General features: G+C 42.4%; 1 protein-coding gene across 1 annotated transcript in view; it reads left to right on the forward strand.

Annotated features, from left to right (window-relative positions):
• The window catches only part of SLIT1 (slit guidance ligand 1), a 580,546-nt gene that overhangs the window by 549,259 nt on the left and 15,703 nt on the right, over positions 1–15,584 (forward strand). Inside the window, exons 32-33 of the mRNA XM_029610174.1 lie at positions 171–408; positions 1,038–1,168. Coding sequence (XP_029466034.1) covers positions 171–408; positions 1,038–1,168 — 369 coding nt within the window. The remainder of the gene's footprint in view (positions 1–170; positions 409–1,037; positions 1,169–15,584) is intronic.

The raw sequence follows: 15,584 nt of genomic DNA on the forward strand, positions 1-15,584 counted from the left end.
AGGGATAATTGTTTAGCATTTATAATAAACTAAACTCGTCTGTATTTAGAATTTGATTCTCTAAGTTTTTTCCTCCATTCTGTGTCCCTGGTTGAAGACCTTGATGAATCAGGCCATAAGTATGAGGTTCTCTGCATATCACATTGCACCTTTTTCTGTTTCTGTTTCAGTGGTCAACTCTGTGAAATACCACCACGAACCTCAGCCTTGCCAAGCCCCTGTGAGTTGGCAGAATGCCAGAATGGTGCTAACTGTGTTGACCTTGGGAATCGTGCCATATGCCAGTGCCTTCCAGGATTTGGTGGATCTAAATGTGAGAAGCTTTTGAGTGTCAACTTTGTGGATCGAGACACATACCTGCAGTTTACAGATCTACAGAACTGGCCCAGGGCAAATATTACATTACAGGTAAGTAGATACATTTATTATACTGGCCACTCAAATTAGAGAGAGATTCCTAAGCTTAGCAAGATTATTGCTGATTCATTCACTGTGCACATCCATTTTCTGCCAATGGAGCTATTAGCAAGAATGCAACAAGACAAATGAGCCATGAAAAATGTAGGTAAAATTAGTACTTTCTAGAAACCTAAGTTGTCATTGATGTTTGTGAAAAACTGTATGTCATTTTTAAGTGAAGACAAATAGCCAGGGAAAGAAATAAACATAAAGGTCAAGAAATAAAACATATCCAGTAGAAGAAACAAAATTCGTTTCACTTTTAACTGAAGCCACATCTACTTCTCTGCAGAAGGGTAGTGTACTCTTTCAGCTTTGCTGTCACATCTGAGGAAGGGATTTATGGCATCTAAAAAAAACTTTTTCATCTTTAGCCAACTCTTCATCTTTTTCATCTTTAGCCAACTCTTATATTGGTCCAATAAAACTAGGCAAATAATTGAGTTTCTAGAAAGGAAATCCTAGTAGACCAATTCCCATTTCTTTGAAGTACTGTGTGTATGTATGTAACTTTTACATCTAATCTTTAAGTTTGTACTATGATGGTTTAGTGTCATATGGCTTTTCCATTTATGTAGGTATCAACAGCTGAAGATAATGGAATCCTGCTCTACAATGGGGACAATGACCATATGGCAGTAGAGCTGTACCAGGGGCATGTGCGGGTCAGTTATGACCCAGGCAGTTTCCCCAGTTCTGCCATCTACAGGTATTATATGCGATGCAGTTGCAAACATCTACTAGTGCTATAGAAATAAATAGCAGTAGTAGTACTAAATGAATATGTATCTTGTCTTCCTATCTCTTAGCTGTACTACCTGGAGTAAGAAGAAGAGGGAAAAAATATTAAAATTGCTTCAGTGATGGCTGGTGTTATTCTCAGTACCAGTTTAGATTTGCACAAAAAATTACTTCCTCTCAAATGTACCTGAAGATATATTTAATGAGCTGTTCTGTAAATATTTACAGAATACTCCTCCCTAACCACTGCACTAATTTTTCAGAAATGATCACTGGAAAGCCCAGTAGTCTACATTCTGGCCCATAGATCAGAAAGCTACGCAATTTGACCTCTGGTATAGGCCACATGATTAAACAATGCTCTGACTCTAGTGTCCTACTCAGAGGGAGAGGTAGAGAGAAGAAAGTAAAACTGCTTTTTACCTGCTGGTTTGCATGATGGTTTTCTGCATCTTAACAGCTTGCACTAGTGTACTACAGAATAGAGGTGTGAATCGTGTGAATCGTGTGATTGATCGTCTTAACGATCGATTTTGGCATGGGGGGGAGGGAAATCGGATCGTCGTGTTTTGTTTTGTTTTGAAATCGTTAAAAATCGTAAATCGGGGGAGGGCAGGAAAACCGGCACACCAAAAAAACCCTAACACCCACCCCGAACCTTTAAAACAAACCCCCACCCTCCCGAACCCCCCCAAAATGTTTTAAATGATCTGGGGTCCAGTGGGAGGGTCCCGGCGCGATGTCCCACTCTCTGGCCACAACACAAAAAAACCCTAACACCCACCCTGAACCTTTAAAACAAACCCCCACCCTCCCAAACCCCCCCAAAATGTTTTAAATGACCTGGGGTCCCGGCGCGATGATCCTGGTGCAATGTCCCGCTCTCTGGCCACGACTGCTGTGAAGAGAAATGGCGCCGGGTGGCCCTTTGCCCTTATTATGTGACAGGGCAAAGGTAGCGCCGGCGCCATTTTGATTCCTAGCTCCCGACGTCACGCATCCAGGAGATCGCTCCCGGACCCCCACTGGACCCCCAGGGACTTTTGGCCAGCTTGGGGGGGTCAGGAGCCGGCGCCATTTTGCAATACGGCTCGAGTGCAAGAGGTCGTTCCCGGACCTCCGCTGGACTTTTGGCAAGTCTTGTGGGGGTCAGGAGACCCCCCCAAGCTGGCCAAAAGTCCCTGGGGGTCCAGGAGCGATCTCCCGGACGCGTGACGTCGGGAGCTAGGAATCAAAATGGTGCCGGCGCTACCTTTGCCCTGTCACATGATAAGGGCAAAGGGCCACCGGCGCCATTTCTCTTCACAGCAGCCATGGCCAGAGAGCGGGACATCGCGCTGGGATCATCGCGCCGGGACCCCAGGTCATTTAAAACATTTTGGGGGGGTTCGGGATGGGTGTTAAGGTTTTTTTGGTGTGCCGGTTTTCCCACCCCCAAAATCGTTAGAGTGCACGATACAATACAAATGCCTCTGACGATAAATCGTGGGCATTTGTATTGTATCGTGCACTCTAACGATTTTGGACGATTTTAAAATTATCTGACGATAATTTTAATCGTTCAAAAACGATTCACATCCCTACTACAGAATAATAGCAAGGTGCGTATAATACAAAGCTCTAACTTATAGTCCAACCAATTACTCCAGATTTATAATTTTTTTTAAATTAAAAGTCATTCATATTAAATATAGAAAAGGTAATGATACAAAACAAAATGCATTTTACAATTGAAATAACAGGTACAGTACATAACTGTTTGGAGCAACTTCCCCCACATCATAAAGACATCAACTAATATAAATACTGTTATAATAAACATTAAACATCCATTTGATTCTGATTTTCTTTGATTTTCTTATACTCAAGACAACATCTCACAAACTTGACATTTGTGTTCTTTATTGGCTTCCATTCTAATTAGAATAACAATATTATTACATCTGAGGGGTAACATCTTCGCACTTCCCCTGATACCCACCAGGGCTTGAACCTAAGTCACCTGGGGGATCTGGTAGGCACTACATAAGCCTCTCCTGGCAACTTTCCACCCACCAACTGGGTTAGCTTGCTTTCGGACAATTACTCTGCCCACAAAGCTATTTCCTGTGGGGTTTTCTGGGGACACTGTGACTTTGCAAATTGGAGTCCCACAATTCCCAAAGAAGTGCTCACAGACCACACATTCAAAACACCAGGATCATATAGCTTCTCATTTACCTGGGATTCAAATCAGTCTCAAGCACAGTGGTAATAAACTAGTTTATTATTAAAAAAGGAACAGTGAACAAAAATGTTAACACAAAAAGATGCATTGCAGGGAAAAGTAAAAGGGATTACACTGGGAAGCTCATATTCAACCACTGTGAAGCTTGGATAGTTAGCTGGATAAACTTATCTGGCTAACTTAGCCCATATATTCAATGATGTGGCCATATTACTGAATATATCGAGCTATCTTAAAGTTAGCTGGCCAACCAGAGTTAGATAAGTTATTTGACCTAACTCAAATCCTCCCAGTTATGCCCCTAACTTATTTGGCTAAATTCTAGCCATCTAACTTACTATCTGGTTAGAATGTAGCCAAATAAGGGCTCAAATCTTCATTTAGCTGGATAACTTCTGAGTTATCTGGCTAAATGTTTTTGAATATGGACCTCAATATCTTTTTCTTCCTATTGAACTTAACTGTAGAATAAACTCTGCTCTAACATAAATTGTAACAGTTTTAGTAACTCTGGTAGCCCATCTCTAGCTCTCTCTCTCTCTCTCATTTCCAGCTGCTGCCAACCATTACCTTCTCCCAGTCAGTTTCTAACTCACATTGTATTCAAAGAGCAACAGCAGTGGCATCATGAGCTGTGCTGAGTGATGTTAACTCCTTCAGCGCCAGCTGCTAGTAACTATGGAACACTGCCATTTCCTATCCAGTAGGAGTTTCAAATGACAAACAACATTTATTATGAAACTCCTATTTCACTATACATAGTATATCTAAAATATAATGAAGTCAATAATCAAAGGATTTGTCCAGGCAAATTATGGAGTTATTTGGACAAAACCCGAGATTTGAACATTTCCCTCACCCTGCTCCCTGGCTAAATTGTGTACGGACCGCTCATTACTCACACAAAATTTATCTGGCTACAAAGCAGTGGCTCTGTGGATTATCACAGACAAAAGTTAGTCTGGTTGGAAAATATCTATCCTAAAGATATCTGGAGAACTCTGTCTAGATAATTTTATCTAGATATCTTCAGATATACTTATCTGACTGGTTAAAGTTATCCAGAAAATTTACTCAGATAAATTTCTTCTTCCTGGCTTATTCAACATAAACTTCAATGAGCCATTTCTTTGATGTAATAAAATATTGGTCATTTAATCCATGTATCTTTTATCAATTAGGGAAAATGGTTCTTTTTCTTAATGCTGAGAGATTCCAAGGAATAGTTATTAAAGGAAAAACTGGAAAAATGTTAAAATATCAACACAGAAATAAGAGTATATATGATGGAGGCTGTGCTAAAGGAAAAGATAATGAAGTAGCTAGAATCCAATGGGTTGCAGGATCCAAGGCAGCATGATTTTGTTAAACAATTGTGATCTATTTCTTGATTGGGTAACCTGAGAAATAGATTAGGAGCGTACAATGGATGTGACATACATGGTATTTAAGCAAAGATTTGGATCCTGTCCTGCTTAGAAAGCATATAAATAACCTAATTAATCTGGAGCTGGGCTCCATGATGGCTCACTAATTTGGAAACTGGTTGAGGGGTAGACAACAGAATGAATGGTAAATGGAGTTAATTTTATTTATAGTAACATACAGTAACATGCTATATCATGATAAATAAAGACTCAAATGGCCCATTCAGTCTGCCAATCAAGTTGTTAAGGGTCGTAACCTATGTGGGACAATATTAAAAACTTTGCGCAAACCCAAGTAAACCACATCAAATGCTCTTCCTTGAACTAATTCACTAGTTACCCAATTAAAAAAAAATCAATTAGGTTCATATGACAAACTACTTCTGGTAAAACTATGTTGCTTTGGATCTTGCAGCCCATCAGATTATAGATAGCTCACTATCTTTTCCTTCAGCAGAGTCTTCTGGAAGGAAAAAAAAAGTTTTATGGAGCAATTGATTAAGGAGCCAACGAGAGAGGGAGCAATTTTAGTTCTAATTCTCAGTAGAGCGCAGGATTTGGTGAGAAAGATAATGGTGGTGGGGCTGCTTGGCAATAGTGATCATAATATGATCAAATTTGAATTAATGACTGGAAGGGGGACTATATGTAAATCCATGGCTCTAGTGCTAAACTTTCAAAAGGGAAATTTTGACAAAATGAGAAAAATTGTTGGAAAAAACTGAAAGGTGCATCTACAAAGGTAAAAAGTGTGCAACAGATGTGGACATTGTTAAAAAAAATACCATCCTAGAAGCACAGACCAGATGTATTCCATGCATTAAGAAAGATGGAAAGAAGGCAAAACGATTACCGGAATGGTTAAAAGGTGAGGTGAGAGAGGCCATTTTAGCCAAAAGATCTTCATTCAAAACTTGGAAGAAGGATCCATCAGAAAAAAATAGGATGAAGCATAAGCATTGACAAGTTAAATGTAAAACATTGATAAGACAGGCTAAGAGAAAATTTGAAAAGAAGTTGGCCATAGAGGCAAAAACTCACAATAATAACTTTTTAAAATATATCCAAAGCAAAAAGCCTGCAAGGGAGTCAGACCGTTCAATGATCAAGGGTTTAAAGGGGCACTTAGAGAAGATAAGGCCATCATAGAAAGATTAAACTATTTCATTGCTTCAGTGTTTACTGAAGAGGATATTGGAGAGATACCCATTCCGGAGAAGGTTTTCATGGGTGATGATTCAGATCAACTGAACCAAATCACGGTGAACCTGGAAGATGTGGTAGGCCTGATTGACAAACTGAAGAGTAGTAAATCACCTGGACCAGATGGTATACACCCCAGGGTTCTGAAAGAGCTAAAAAATGAAAGACCTATTAATAAAAATTTGTAACCTAGCATTAAAATCATCCAATGTACCTGAAGATGGCCAATGTAACTCCTATATTTAAAAAGGGATCCAGGGGTGATCCGGGAAACTTTAGACCGGTGAGCCTGACTTCAGTGCCAGGAAAAATCATGGAAACTGATATAAAGAATAAAATCACAAAACATTTAGATAGACATGGTTTGATGGGACACAGCCAGCATGGATTTACCCAAGGGAAGTCTTGCCTCACAAATCTCCTACATTTCTTTAAAGGGGTGAATATACATGTGGACAAAGATGAACCGGTAGATGTGGTATATTTGGATTTTCAGAAGGAGTTCGACAAAGTCCCGCATGAGAGGCTTCTAAGAAAAGTAAAAAGCCATAGGATAGGAGGTGATGTCCTTTTGTGGATTCTAAATTGGTTAAAAGATAGGAAACAGAGAGTAGGATTATATGATCAGTTTTCACAGTGGAAAAAGATAAATAGTGGAGTGCCTCAAGGATCTGTACTTGGACTGATGCTTTTTAATATATTTATAAATGATCTGGAAAGGGGTACAACGAGTGAGGTGATCAACTTTGCAGATGACACAAAATTATGCTGCGTTGTTAAATCTCAAGCAGATTGTGATGATTTGAAGGAGGATCTTGCGAGCCTGGAAGATTGGGCTTCCAAATGGCAGATTAATTTTAACGTGGACAAGTGCAAAGTGATACATGTAGAGAAGAATAATCCTTGCTGTAGTTACACAATGATAGGTTCTATCTTAGGAGTTACCACCCAGGAAAGAGATCTAAGCATCATGGTGGATAGTACATTGAAATCATCGGCCCAGTGTGCTGCAGCAGTCAAAAAAGCAAACAGAATGTTAGAAATTATTAGGAAGGGAATGGTTAATAAAACGGAAAATGTTATAATGCTTCTATATCGCTCCATGGTGAGACCACACCTTGAATACTGTGTACAGTTCTGGTCGCCGCATGTCAAAAAAGATATAGTTGCAATGGAGAAGGTACAACCAAAATGATAAAGGGGATGGAACAGCTCCCCTATGAGGAAAGGCTGAAGAGGTTAGGGCTGTTCAGCTTGGGGAAGAGATGGCTGAGGGGGGATATGATAGAGGTCTTTAAGATCATGAGAGGTCTTGAACGAGTAGATGTAAATCGATTATTTACACTTTCGAATAATAGGACGACTAGGGGGCATTCCATGAAGTTAGCAAGTAACACATTTAAGACTAATCGGAGAAAATTCTTATTCACTCAACGTACAATAAAGCTCTGAAATTTGTTGGCAGAGGATGTGGTTAGTGCATTTAGTGTAGCTGGGTTCAAAAAAGGTTTGGATGGGTTCTTGGAGGAGAATTCCATTAACAGCTATTAATCAGTTATACTTAGGGAATAGCCCACTGCTATTAATTGCATCAGTAGCATGGGATCTTCTTAGTGTTTGGGTAATTGCCAGGTTCTTGTGGCCTGGTTTGGCCTCTGTTGGAAACAGGATGCTGGGCTTGATGGACCCTTGGTCTGACCCAGCATGGCAATTTCTTATGTTCTTTTTCAAAGTCTCTTTTATTCTGTTTCTTCTCTCTTCTCCTGTCTTCTTTCCTTTCTCCCTCATACAGGCTCCCATTCCCACACACTCTTGTCTTACCCAGGCTCTCAATCTTATGTACTCTCTCTAATAGGCAGATTCCCACTCCCACACACAAACAGGCCCTCACTCTTACATGCTATCACTCCATGCAGGCTCCCACTCCTACACGCTTTCTCTCTCACACACCTATACAGGATCTCTTCGCCCACATGCTCTCTCTCTTTCACACACACACATGGGTTCTCCACTCCACATGCTTTCTCTCTCAAAAACACATATAGGCTCCTCACACTTGCTCTCTCTTACACATGCAAGTTTCTCACTCCCATGCTCTCTCACACAATGCAAGCTTCACACTCCCATACTCTGTCTCACAGACACAAGCTTCTCACTCACAGAAACACAGACTTCTCATTCCATGATCTCTCTCACACAAAAAACACAGACCTCTCACGCCCATGATCTCTCTCACACAGACTTCTCACTCCCAAGCTCTCTCTCACACAGACACACACACACAAGCGTCTCACTCCTATGCCCTCTCTCATGCATACACACACAGGCTTCTCATTCCCGTGCTCTAACACAGTGGTTCTCAACCTTTTTTCTGTCGGGACACACCTGACAGATGGTTCTCACATGCGTGACACACTGACCCATGATCGTCACAGGGCTAGGTGTAAATGTACAGTTTGCATCCACGGGAACCCCCCCTGATCCACAATAATGGATGTAAAGCAGAATTATGACATTCCCCATTCAACTCACTCTACAAAAAAGATATTCTGGTTCTGGTGTCATCTCAGTAACAGCAACTCAAACTCCTTCTACTTTCAGGCTCAATAGCCCTACTTATGAAAAGACAGCAGTTTACCACCAATGCATGTCCTCTTGAGAAAACGCAACAAATAAGACTGATAAAACACTTACATGCTAGTAAAATATCTCTGTAACAGACACAGAACCGACCTAACATACTCCCAGGATCTGTAGTAATGCACATAAACTAATCCACACACAGTTACACCTGTATTATGGAATACACTCAAACAGGAGCAACCCTATCTATGAAAAGGCAACACTACAAATATTAAATCAGGCCCTAAAAACCAATACACCTCTTATTAGGAAAACAGAACTAGCAAGCAGCTATAGATCCCCACACAGAAATAATTGTAAAACTATACTAATAAGCAAAATAAATGTTTCACAACAACTATGAACAGAATAACATCCAACAATTAAAAACTCATAAAAACTATTAAAAATTCTCCAAACACCAATAAAATATTTCAAAAAAAGCAGACACATCACATAATATTAAATAATTAAAATAGCAGTCAATCAAGAAAAATAAACTTAAAAAGCCACCTTTACTTACCCCCTCCAGCAGCTCTCCTACTCCTCTTCCATGCAGGCTGTAGCACACACCAGAAGCAGCAGTAGTGGCTAAGCTCTATACTCATGGTCCTCTTCCTTAGGGCCCATGTCTCTCACACACACACACCATACCAGTCATGCCCCCATGACCAGTTTCTGTCTCTCACACACCAATCATCTCCCAGTCTTTGACAAACACACCAGTCACCTTCCTGAACAGTTTCTCTCATGCCATACACACACACACAGGCTTCCCACTCCCGTGTTCCACTTACATATATGGGCTTCTCACTCCCGTGTTCCACTTACATATATGGGCTTCTCACTCTCATAATCACTTTCTCTTTCTCACATACACTCACCAGTCTCTCACTCCCATGCTTGTTCTCTCCACATGCACAGGTTTCTCATTCCCATAATCACTTTCTTTCTCTCCCACATACACACACACCAGTCACCTGATCTCTCTCATGCATACACACACACAGGCTTCCCACTCCCATGTTCTCTTTCAGATATACAGGCTTCTCACTCCCATGCTGTATCTCACACACTCCCAGCTTTCTCACTCCCATGCTCACTCTTCACATGCACAGGCTTCTTATTCCCATAATCACTTTCTTTCTCTCTCTCACATACACACAAACACACACCAGTCACCTGATCTCTCTCATGCATATACACACACACATAGGCTTCCCACTCTCATGTTCTCTTTCAGATATACAGGTTTCTCACTCCCATGCTGTGTCTCACACACACACACAGGTTTCTCACTCCCATGCCCACTCTTCACCTGCACAGGCTTCTCATTCCCATAATCACTTTCTCTCTCTCTCTCTCACACACACACCCTTCACCTGATCTCTCTCATGCATACACACACACACAGGCTTCCCACTTCCATGTTCTGTCTTACATACACAGGCTTCTCCCTCCCATGCTGTGTCTCACACACACCCAGGTTCTCACTCCCATGCTCACTCTTCACATGCATAGGCTTCTCATTCCCATAATCACTTTCTTTCTCTCTCTCACATACACACAAACACACACCAGTCACCTGTTCTGTCTTACATATACAGGCTTCTCCCTCCCATGCTGTGTCTCACACACACCCAGGTTCTCACTCCCATGCTCACTCTCTTCACATGCACAGACTTCTCATTCCCATAATCACTTTCTCTCTGTTACACACACACACACCCCCAGTCTCTCTCTCATTTCCATGCTCGCTCTCCACGTGCACAGGCTTCTCATTCCCTGAATCACATTCTCTCTCTCACATTCACATACACACCAGTCACACCGTCACCTTACCAACCAGTCTCTCTCATATACATGCACACACACAGGCTTCCCACTCCCATGCTCTCTCTCACATAATCAGGCTTCTCACTCCCATGCTTTCTTTCACATACACCCCCACAACACCAGGCTTCTTACTCCCATGCTTTCTCACATACCCAGATTTCTCACTTCCATGCTTTTTTTCTCTCACTCTCTCTCTCACACACACGTTACCTCCCTGACTAATGTCTCACACTCTCACATACACATCAGTCATCTCCCTGAGCAGTCACTTTCATTGTCTCTCACATATACACATACATCAGCTCTCTGACCAGTTTCTCTCAATCACACACATACTCTCGATCAAATGCATTCTCTCACTTACACACAGGCTGGCTGTTTCTCTCTCTTTCTGTCACTCACTTCCTCTCCCCCCCCCCCCCCCGAGCACAAACGGTAGCTGCTCCTCCAGCCCCCGCAGGCCAAGAAGGAAGAATTCCATCGATCGCGGGAGGCTCCTGCTGCTGTCTCCTTTCCCTTCCGCTTTCTCCCCCAGAACAGGAAGATCAGCTGCCTCTCCTGCTGCCACCGGCCTCCTGCTATCTTCGGGCGTCCGAACTTCCTGTCGGGGGGGGGGGGGGTAGCGGAAGCGCAGCGCACAACGTCCGCTTCCCCCCCCCCCCCCCCCCAGCAGGAAGATCGACGGACCATACGGCCCGACGCCCGAAGATAGCAGGAGAACGGGTGGCAGCAGGAGAGGCAGCTGATCTTCCTGCATTGGGGGGAGGAAGCGGAAGCTGCGCGCGGCGCTTCCGCTCCCCCCCCCCCCCCGAACAGGAAGACCGGTTGGCCATACGGCCGCAGCAGCACTTCCCCATGTGTGCCGTGATGGCGCGCGAGGCGTGGGTTCTCTTGCGGCACGGCCTTTCTTCTTCCCGCGCAGCACTTCCTGGTCCGGGTCCGGGGGGGGGGGGGGGAATGCAGGCGCGGGAAGAAGAAAAGGGCAGCCATGGATGCCACAGCTTTTTTTTTTTTTGCACCGCTGCCGTTCCCGCTGGGCTTGAACGTGCTGATAGCCCGGCGGCAACGGCAGCAGGGAAGAACGAGCAGCGGGAGGGACCGGGAGCCACGCGACACACCTGCCGGTGCTTGGCGACACACTAGTGTGTCGCGACGCACCGGTTGAGAACTGTTGCTCTAACATATATATACATTCAGGCTTCTCACCCCCATGATGTCTCTCACACATACACAGACTTCTCACTCCCATGTTCTCACTCTCTCACACATACACATCCATACAGGCTCCTCACTCCCACACACACACTCTATTAGGGCTCTCCCTCTCTTCTGGGCCTCCTTGCTGTGACAAGCTTCCTCTTCTCAGGCTGCACAGGATGAGCTCCATGACAGCCCTGCATTGGGCCTCTTCTCAGGCTGCCATTTTGATGAGCTCCTCAACAGCCCTGCATCGGGCCTCTTCTTCTCGGGCTCCAGGGGATGAGCTCTGCAACGGGCATCCTCTTCTACTCAGGTTGAGCTCCGCAAATGGGACTCTTTGGACTGCAAGAGAGCATTCAAAGCGCTTTCTCCCCCCTCTTATCACCTCTAATTTAGACCTCCATCGCCTCCTAATCCTGTCCCTAACCTCATACCTAATTTCCTAGAATCCCTTTACTTTCCAGTTCTGTTTAATTCAGCTCAGTTAAGTTACAACTAAATGATAGTTCTGTTTTTAAAAGATTCTACTTGTTTTATGTTCAAATATTTATATACTTACCTTTGTTAAATGTATAACGCTTATATAACCCTGTTAAATGTATAACGCTCCGGCGTAAGTTCCTGTTCACTATACACCAACGTGATATCTTTGATGAGCGGTGGTATATAAAAAATTATAAATTAAATAAATTAAAAAATGAGCTTTGTGACAGCTCTGCGATGGGATTCCTCTTCTCAGGCTGTATAAGATGAGCTCTATGACGGCCTCTTCTTGGGCTGCATGGGATGAGCTCTGTGATGGTCCTGCAATGGGCCTCCTCTTCTCAGTGCTGGTCAACGCTTAATGGAGGGGCCTCAGTGCAAAGTGGGTGGACCATGGCCCACCTATGGCTCGCCATTGTGTAGAACCAAGGGGTCATGGGATGAGGGTGAAAGGCGTAGACTCCAGTTTAATCTTAGGAAATATTTCTTTTCAGAGAGGGTGGTGGATGCATGGCAAACTCCCCTGGAAGTTTGCCTACACCAACTTCCAGGGGAGTTGGTGTAGGCAAAAACAGTATCTAAATTCAAGAAAGCATGGGATAAATACAGGGGATCTCTGAGGGAGTGATGGGAATTATAACGGCTAGATAAATTAGATGGCTGGGCAGACTACATGGGCCATATAGTCTTTTTCTGCCATCATGTTTCTATGTTTCTAAGAATTAAAACAAATTGTAAACCTATTACTAATAATATTTAACCTATTATTTAAAGGAACTAAAAAATGAAATTTCAGACCTATTAGTAAAAATTTGTAACTTATCATTAAAATCATCCATTGTACCTGAAGACTGGAGGATAGCAAATGTAACCCCAATATTTAGAAAGGGCTCCAGGGGCGATCCGGGAAACTACAGACCGGTTAGCCTGACTTCAGTGCCAGGAAAAATAGTGGAAAGTGTTCTAAACATCAAAATCACAGAACATATAGAAAGACATGGTTTAATGGAACAAAGTCAGCATGGCTTTACCCAGGGCAAGTCTTGCCTCACAAATCTGCTTCACTTTTTTGAAGGAGTTAATAAACATGTGGATAAAGGTGAACCGGTAGATATAGTATACTTGGATTTTCAGAAGGCGTTTGACAAAGTTCCTCATGAGAGGCTTCTAGGAAAAGTAAAAAGTCATGGGATAGGTGGCGATGTCCTTTCGTGGATTGCAAACTGGCTAAAAGACAGGAAACAGAGAGTAGGATTAAATGGGCAATTTTCTCAGTGGAAGGGAGTGGACAGTGGAGTGCCTCAGGGATCTGTATTGGGACCCTTACTGTTCAATATATTTATAAATGATCTAGAAAGAAATACGACAAGTGAGATAATCAAATTTGCAGATGACACAAAATTGTTCAGAGTAGTTAAATCACAAGCAGATTGTGATAAATTGCAGGAAGACCTTGTGAGACTGGAAAATTGGGCATCCAAATGGCAGATGAAATTTAATGTGGATAAGTGCAAGGTGATGCATATAGGGAAAAATAACCCATGCTATAATTACACAATGTTGGGTTCCATATTAGGTGCTACAAACCAAGAAAGAGATCTAGGTGTCATAGTGGATAACACATTGAAATCGTCGGTGCAGTGTGCTGCGGCAGTCAAAAAAGCAAACAGAATGTTGGGAATTATTAGAAAGGGAATGGTGAATAAAACGGAAAATGTCATAATGCCTCTGTATCGCTCCATGGTGAGACCGCACCTTGAATACTGTGTACAATTCTGGTCGCCGCATCTCAAAAAAGATATAATTGCGATGGAGAAGGTACAGAGAAGTGCTATCAAAATGATAAGGGGAATGGAACAACTCCCCTATGAGGAAAGACTAAAGAGGTTAGGACTTTTCAGCTTGGAGAAGAGAAGACTGAGGGGGGATATGATAGAGGTGTTTAAAATCATGAGAGGTCTAGAACGGGTAGATGTGAATCGGTTATTTACTCTTTCGGATAGTAGAAAGACTAGGGGGCACTCCATGAAGTTAGCATGGGGCACATTTAAAACTAATTGGAGAAAGTTCTTTTTTACTCAACGCACAATTAAACTCTGGAATTTGTTGCCGGAGAATGTGGTTAGTGCAGTTAGTATAGCTGTGTTTAAAAAAGGATTGGATAAGTTCTTGGAGGAGAAGTCCATTACCTGCTATTAAGTTCACTTAGAGAATAGCCACTACCATTAGCAATGGTTACATGGAACAGACTTAGTTTTTGGGTACTTGCCAGGTTCTTATGGCCTGGATTGGCCACTGTTGGAAACAGGATGCTGGGCTTGATGGACCCTTGGTCTGACCCAGTATGGCATTTTCTTATGTTCTTATGTTCCTGAAGACTGGAAGATGGTCACTGTGATGCTGATTTTTAAAAAGGGTTCCAAGAAACTATAGATTGGTGAGCCTGATGTCCGTTTTAGGCAAAATGGTAAAAGCCATTCTTAAAAACAAATTCACTGGCCATATAAATAAATGTGGCTTAATGGAGAAGAGTCTACATGCTTTTAACAAGGAGAAGTCTTATATTACCAATCTTTTAGAATTTTTTGAAGGTGTAAATATACATGTAGATAAAAGTGAGCCAGTTGATTATAGTATATTTGGTCTTTTAGGAGGCATTTGACAAAGTCCCACATGAGAGACTCCTCAGGAAATTACAAAGTCATGGGATAGGAGGCAGTGTTATGTTGTAGACTGGTATCTGATTAAAAAATGAGAAACAGAAAGTAGGACTAAATAGTCAGCTTTCCAAATGGAGAAAGGTTGTTAGTGGAGTACCACAGGGATCGGTACTGGGACCTGCACTGTTTAATATATTCGTAGATGATCTGGAAAAGGGAACAATAAGTGAAGTGATCAAATTTGCAGATGATAACAAATTTGAATAATTTTGTAAAACAGCAGCGAATTATAAGGAATTGCAGAAGGACCTTATGAGACTAGGAGACTGCAACTGAATGGCAGATAAAATTTAATGTAGATGAGTAGAAAGTGATGCACATAGAGAAAAATAATCCCAAGGACAGGTACATGATGCTGGGTTGTCTATTGGGAGTCACTACCCAGGAAGAGGTTCTTGGAGTCCTTGTGGACAATACATTGAAATCCTCAGCTAAGTGCACAGCAGCAGTCAAAAAAAGCAAATAGAATTTTAGGAAAGATCCAAAAAGGAATGGAAAATAAAACATATGGCGATCTCACTTTGAATATTGTGTGCAGTTATGGTCGCCCCATCTCAAGAAAGACATAGTGGAAATAGAAAGTTGCAGAGCAGTGCAACAAAAATGGTGAAGGGGATGGAGCATCTTTCCTATGATGAGAGGCTATGCAGGCTAGCACACTTCAGA

Source organism: Rhinatrema bivittatum, chromosome 7, assembly GCF_901001135.1.
Source record: "Rhinatrema bivittatum chromosome 7, aRhiBiv1.1, whole genome shotgun sequence".
In the NCBI taxonomy this organism is placed as follows: domain Eukaryota; kingdom Metazoa; phylum Chordata; class Amphibia; order Gymnophiona; family Rhinatrematidae; genus Rhinatrema; species Rhinatrema bivittatum.